This window comes from Buceros rhinoceros, unplaced genomic scaffold (assembly GCF_000710305.1).
Source record: "Buceros rhinoceros silvestris isolate BGI_N320 unplaced genomic scaffold, ASM71030v1 scaffold19670, whole genome shotgun sequence".
Classification (NCBI taxonomy): domain Eukaryota; kingdom Metazoa; phylum Chordata; class Aves; order Bucerotiformes; family Bucerotidae; genus Buceros; species Buceros rhinoceros.
Genome location: NW_010390383.1, coordinates 34,060 through 39,914, shown reverse-complemented (window position 1 = coordinate 39,914; position 5,855 = coordinate 34,060). Strand labels below are relative to the sequence as shown.

General features: G+C 40.3%; 2 protein-coding genes across 2 annotated transcripts in view; one reads left to right on the top strand and one right to left on the bottom strand.

The window, feature by feature from the left end:
* The first annotated feature begins 53 nt into the window (after positions 1-53).
* Positions 54-1,309, top strand: LOC104494805 (cytochrome c oxidase assembly factor 6 homolog). Its single transcript, XM_010137689.1, has 2 exons — positions 54-200; positions 1,214-1,309. Exons 1-2 carry the CDS (start codon positions 54-56, stop codon positions 1,307-1,309), a joined length of 243 nt encoding a protein of 80 aa, XP_010135991.1.
* A 987-nt stretch (positions 1,310-2,296) lies between these two features.
* TARBP1 (TAR (HIV-1) RNA binding protein 1) overlaps positions 2,297-5,855 on the bottom strand; it is a 37,560-nt gene continuing 34,001 nt past the window's right edge. The window contains exons 27-29 of the mRNA XM_010137678.1: positions 5,207-5,331; positions 3,918-4,054; positions 2,297-2,658 (exon numbers count right to left, since the gene is read on the bottom strand). Coding sequence (XP_010135980.1) covers positions 2,493-2,658; positions 3,918-4,054; positions 5,207-5,331 — 428 coding nt within the window. The 3' untranslated portion in view covers positions 2,297-2,492. The remainder of the gene's footprint in view (positions 2,659-3,917; positions 4,055-5,206; positions 5,332-5,855) is intronic.

The window sequence follows — 5,855 nt, the reverse complement described above, 5'->3', positions numbered from 1 at the left end:
GGGGGCGAGGAGCGCTGGGAGAGCCGCTGTTTGCGTCCAGGTCGGTGGCGGAGATGTCGGCGGCGCCAACGATGGAGGAGAGGAAGGCCTGCTGGGGGGCCCGGGACGAGTTCTGGCAGTGCTTGGATAGGCACGCGGACGATGCCTCCAAGTGCGAGAAGCTGCGGCTGTCCTTCGAGTCCCGGTGTCCGCAGCAGTGGGTGAGCCGCCTCTCAAAGCCGGTACTAAACGGAGAGGGTGTTTCTTGGCACGTTGTTGGTGATGGCAGCTCCGGCTCCACGATCGCAGGAGGGCTGTGGTCTCACGCTTTCTCACTGACACACCTCCACCCTCGCAAATGTAACTTGGTTTGCACTTTTTTGGTTAGGCTGGGAAATTAAAACTCCTGAGCAGAGGACTGATTGGGCCAGGAACTATGGACAGTAGTATAAAACAATCTCAAACTTTGCGATAAATATACAGCTACAGAAGCATACATTAAGTGTTCAGGAGGAGACACTTTAGGAATGCACATAAATTAGTAACAAAGACAAATGGCTAATAGAGAAGTGACATGCAGGGCTTGCAGCTGCATGGCATCTTAACTGGCCTCCAACACCTTGCGCATAAAAAATACCCTTCATGCAGTACCATTTCACAGTAAACCATCTGCTTATATGTAACTCAGTCGTACCTTTTAGTTTCCTAAGCTCAAGCTGTAATTCTTCACTTTAATAGGCATTGCCTTGTAATAACAGTACAGAGGGGCTGAATAGCTCCTCTTGGAGCTAGTAGACTGCAGTCGGTTAAAACCAAGTACCCCCACTTTGAACAGTGCAGTTCTGCTGTGTGTCATCTCTGGCGATGGTGGTTTCACCTGCGGTGCCTTACACCATGAATGTCAGTGGCTCTGGGCAATGAATTCAGAGGTTTCAGAGTCTGGGATACCATAAAAAAACCTGCTGGACTGATCTTTGCATTACAAATGTTCATGGCAGATGTTCATGGTTAACATAAGAGGGTGGTTATGACAGGAAACCAAAGTTCAGTTTTAAAATGGCAAAAAATTCCACAAAACAAGAAACAAAACACTCCACGCTTCAGTATTCTGCTTCAACAGAGCAAGAAAACTCCTAAGTTCAGTGATCAAAGACTGTTTATTCCTTAATTCTTCTACACAAGTCCCTTCCTCTGCTAGTTTCTTCTGCTGAACATATTTTCTTTTTTTAAACAGGTTAAATATTTTGACAAAAGAAGAGACTTCTTAAAGTATAAAAGAAAGCTTGAAACAGAAGGGTATCATCCTCCGGAAGCTGCTGGGAAGTCTTAGGTACTCCACTTTCAAAATAAATCTGGTGAGAATAACTATGGAAGGATGAAGCACGAGAAAGCAACAGAAGCCGCCCGAGCTGAAGAACTGGTAACCCGACTGCCTCCCTGAAATGCAGGCTGCTGTTCTTGTTGCAAGGTCTTGTGTCTGCTGATAAAAAGATGGTCACGTACAGCTTTTTCTTAAGTCAAATATGGTGCGGGGCTGCTCAAAAATCTAAGGTTTTGAATGCATAATTAATCAAATTGTTTTACAGAAATTAGTGATTACTTAATAGTGTAATGTACATAGTCTGAAGAGAACAATAAAATTGTTTTTCAGTATGTGAACCAGCTTTTCCTTAAAAAGTCCATTCCAAATTCTTCCTGTCCAAAGGAGGTGGTGGTATAATGTTATTTGTCATTTACCAAATACCTTAAAATACAGTTATAAGTCAGACATCAGATTATAAAACATTGGAAGACCTAATGCATCCTGTGCATATACATAATTTGCATGTTTTGAGTATGCTCATTTTTTATAAACAACAGGAATTTTTACATTAGTGAAGACAGTTTTCAGAGTCTCTCTGGTAGAAGTATGGCAGTTACCACGATTCTCACATTACGACCTTCTGTATAATTTGAGTGGTTTTGATTACCTAACTGATGCAACTCCATTTAAAGATACAGATTGTTTACCGCAGGATGAGTAAACTTGACTGTGGAAGGCATTTGGGCAAGGGGCAGCATTTATTGTAATAATGTAAGTGAATTTACCTTCAAAAATTACATTATCTATTTAATGCCTCCAGCATCTAGATATAGTACTTCAGCTACACTAAGTTTTGATTGTGGTTATAAGAAGGCACCACTTTCAAGCGTTGTCATCACAATTGAAGTAACTGCAGTAAAAATCCTGTTTCAATTTTGGGATTGTTCACAGTACTGTGCTGATGTTCTAATGGTACAAAAAAAAAAAATCACACCCCACATGCAATATAAATGGTATTTATTACCAATGCAACAGTTTTATTTAACAAGGTGAAGTATTAAGGCATTTAAAAGTCAATCCAAACACTACAGAGAACAAAACATGCAAAACTTAAGAATCTTCACCCTGAGCTTTTATCTATTCAGAATTTCATACTGTAGCACCATAGGAAGTCATCCAGCTGTACTATAAGGCACAAAACTCCTGGCGGTTATTTTTGTTGTTTTTGCTTGATCACTTGTTGCCTTGTGTACTCCCAAATCAGCAGAGCTCCACTTACGTGAACATTGAGTGATCGAATAATACCCTGCTGAGGAATTTCCACACAGACATCCAGGTGGTGAATCAGGTTTGCTGGGATTCCTTCATGTTCATTTCTAGTAAAGAAGAAACAGTAACTAGCATCTGAGAAAAGACAGGGGTTCTGGAAAGCAGAAGATGTGAAAGTCACAACAGCATCCAAACACCATTTGACGAATGGTGCATCTGCCCTCAGTGTAACTGGTAAGAACAATAAATGATTTTTTTTAAAAAAGCAGTAATACATTACAGATAGAAAACAAGAGTCCTGACTAGGCTTTCACGTAGGAAAACTGGTAGAGCACTTAGGTCTTCAGTTCACTGGTCCAGCAACAGCTGAACACCCAAGGACTCCCCCTCTGCCTTTATTCTGAAACTACCCAGATACAGCAAAATAAACAGCTATAGATGAGGTGTCCAGGGCTTCTGAAGCTGCTGGCACAGCAGGGAAGCTCAACTGCCCACTTCACGATCAGTGAGGCCTTGGTACGACAGAACGTCAAGACTAATCGAAGCCTTGAACTGGAAATGTTTCACCTCTGCAGAACGAGCACACCAGAAGATACCAAAGCTTATCAGTAACTAAAACTATGTTTTTAGTTAGAGGAAAACAAAGTGATTATGAGAACTACATTCTGAAGACACGATACATATAAAAAGGATTGAAAACCAGGTATTTCTGCGCACTTTGTCCCAGGCAGGCCCTTCCTCCAGGTCTCCGTGGTGCAGCAATTCCAGTAGCTTTGTGACTTGTTGGCACTTTCCTTTAGATTGCTAGAAGTAGCCTCCCCTTTGTCACATCTGAGGCTTGCAAGATTACGGGAGCTGGTTATTGCTTTTCTCTGAAGTTGTCCCAGCTTCTGCTTGTTTTGCAAAAACTTGCTGCATCGTCCTGTGCCTCATCCTTAATTTTTAAGGCATCTCCCAGCTCCTACTCCAATCTTTCTTACAAAGTAAAGCAGGGCAAGCAGGCAGCCCTCCTTGCTGAGCTCACCACAGCCTACATATACAGGGCCCTGTATTATTGAAGTGAGCAGATGACCTCTCTATCACACCTGGAAAACTCAAATCCATGCTATGGCTACCTCAACCCGTAAAAAAAAAGTTATAGTACGTGGATGGGTTATTAAGTATGAGAAGAAGGATAGTTCAGGAATAGGTATGAATACCTCCTCCACTCCTGAGCATACGAAGCCAAGCTCTGCCGTTTCCATAATCGCTTCCCACTCTAAGTGTACCTTTACCAGTGCCACTTGATTTTCATATGACCAAACTCTTGACTAGTAGAAGGGATGGGCAGCAAGAGACAGGTTTACAAAAAAGACCGTGTTCTTACCCCAGCAATAGTAGTGACTTCTCTGGGAAGCAGTATTCTGTAAGGTCAAAACTTTTAGCTGTCTGCTCCACACCAATAATAGTGTAGCCTTCCATTTTTTTCTGCTGTAAATAATCAACAAGCTGAGATGGTTTCACCTGTACATCATAAGTCAAGAGAAATACACAAATATTTAAGTATCACCATTTGAAAACTTTGGAAGTTACTGTAAAGATCAATTTACTTGGACAGTTTTTGAAATGAATGACTTTGAATCCTCAAAGACTCTGTCTATGAATGCAGCTTAGCATTTTAAAAGCTCTTCAGCAATAGCACAGAAGTTTAAGTAATGCCACAAAAATGTACTCTACAAATATGATGAACAAAGGCTTTTCTATGCTTCTGACAGCTACAAGCCTTACATTGGAATGTAAAAGAACCACTCTTGTGTAGGGACAAGGTGCATAGTCGTCATTTAACCTGGAATTCCTTCCCAAAACAATACAAGAGCCAGTATTTTAAGATGAGTTGCCTTACGCGCCTGCTTTACAACTTGTGCCAGCTTGCAGTGAGGAATTTCTCACTCATCTTCTTCCTGCTCTCTAAACTGCTTATTTGTATTAAATGCCAGTTTCTTCATGCAACAAAAGCTCTGTCATCTGTACATCTGTAACATCTGTCACATCTGCACAGAGATTAGGCACGATAACATCTGTCCATGAGCATTCTGGTTTAGGCAGAACAGACTATAGCCATCTTGTTCTGACGAAAAATTCTAACAGGCTGAAAATACTCACTGGGGAAAAAATGAAAAAAATTGGACAAATTTTTCAGATGACTTAAAGCTGATCTTGAAAAACTGATTATTATAAAATATCACAAACATACTTTCTACCAAATACTAAACATAGAGGTTGAAACCCTCATTTTTATAAGCCAGATAAGAGGGTCTAAAAACTTGGCACAAGTTACCTTCAGGCAAACTCCAAGATTATCCCCATGAAGTTACCAAAAGCAATGGACCAAGCAAGATCGGTGACGTGTTGTTCAATTTTTATAAATAAACATGAAATTCCAACCCAACACTTTAAAAGACAGAGTAAGATGTAACAATGACAACCCACATAACCATTTTAACACAGCAGTGAGAAAGTAGAAGTTTATATCAAAATACTCAAGATTAAGTTCAGGGATCACAGTGGGAGCTTGTTAAATAAAAAGTTTGTTTTTGCAAGATAAAGTAAGACTATGCATCTGATGAATTGAAGATGTATAGTACACTTTTTATCTGTTGAAATATTTCCATTCACCTCAACAAGGGGGAGCCACTGCTCTGCAGAAACACTAAGATGTTGAAACTGCTTATCCTGTATATAATGAAGACTGCCGACAACTAGTGCAGATGCCCCAAATATTTCACTGGTGCGACACAAACCTACAAACAGAAGAATTAAAGTGATTTTTGTGTAGAAAAAACACAAACCCAGAATATTTTAGCAAGTGAAAAAGGAATCAGAGAAAATGGTTACTTCAGTCCTATATTTTAAATCAGTTTCAGGAACACCTTGTTCCATAGAATTTACCAGGGGGGAAAAAAAAGTTTTGAAACTTAGCAGAAAGATAAAAATCAGAAAAACACTATGTCTGTATAATTAGTATTTAGAAGCATGTTGTCAAAGTAATAGGTCAGTGTACAAGCCTAGTCAGGGATGGCTGGACACATACACAGGCTCTTAAGCTCTAAATCCATTACCTGTTAAATGAAAGGCTTGAGAGACTGACATGTTACAGCATTACAGTGCAGACAGCACCAGCCTGTGGGCTTATTTTTCATTAACAATCTCACTGCAGTTACTTAAACTGCTGACAACAGCAAGCACAATGCAATAAAGTATTTGCAGGATTTATTACACCACTGCTCACACAGCATTGTGAAGGAGTAATTAATCAGGAACAGGT

Excerpts from the sequence above, each read along its gene's own strand:
- LOC104494805 (XM_010137689.1), top strand. The coding sequence starts at position 54 with ATGTCGGCGGCGCCAACGATGGAGGAGAGGAAGGCCTGCTGGGGGGCC. Across the intron at positions 201-1,213 it reads CCCGGTGTCCGCAGCAGTGG|GTTAAATATTTTGACAAAAG; the intron begins GTGAGCCGCCTC and ends TTTTTTAAACAG.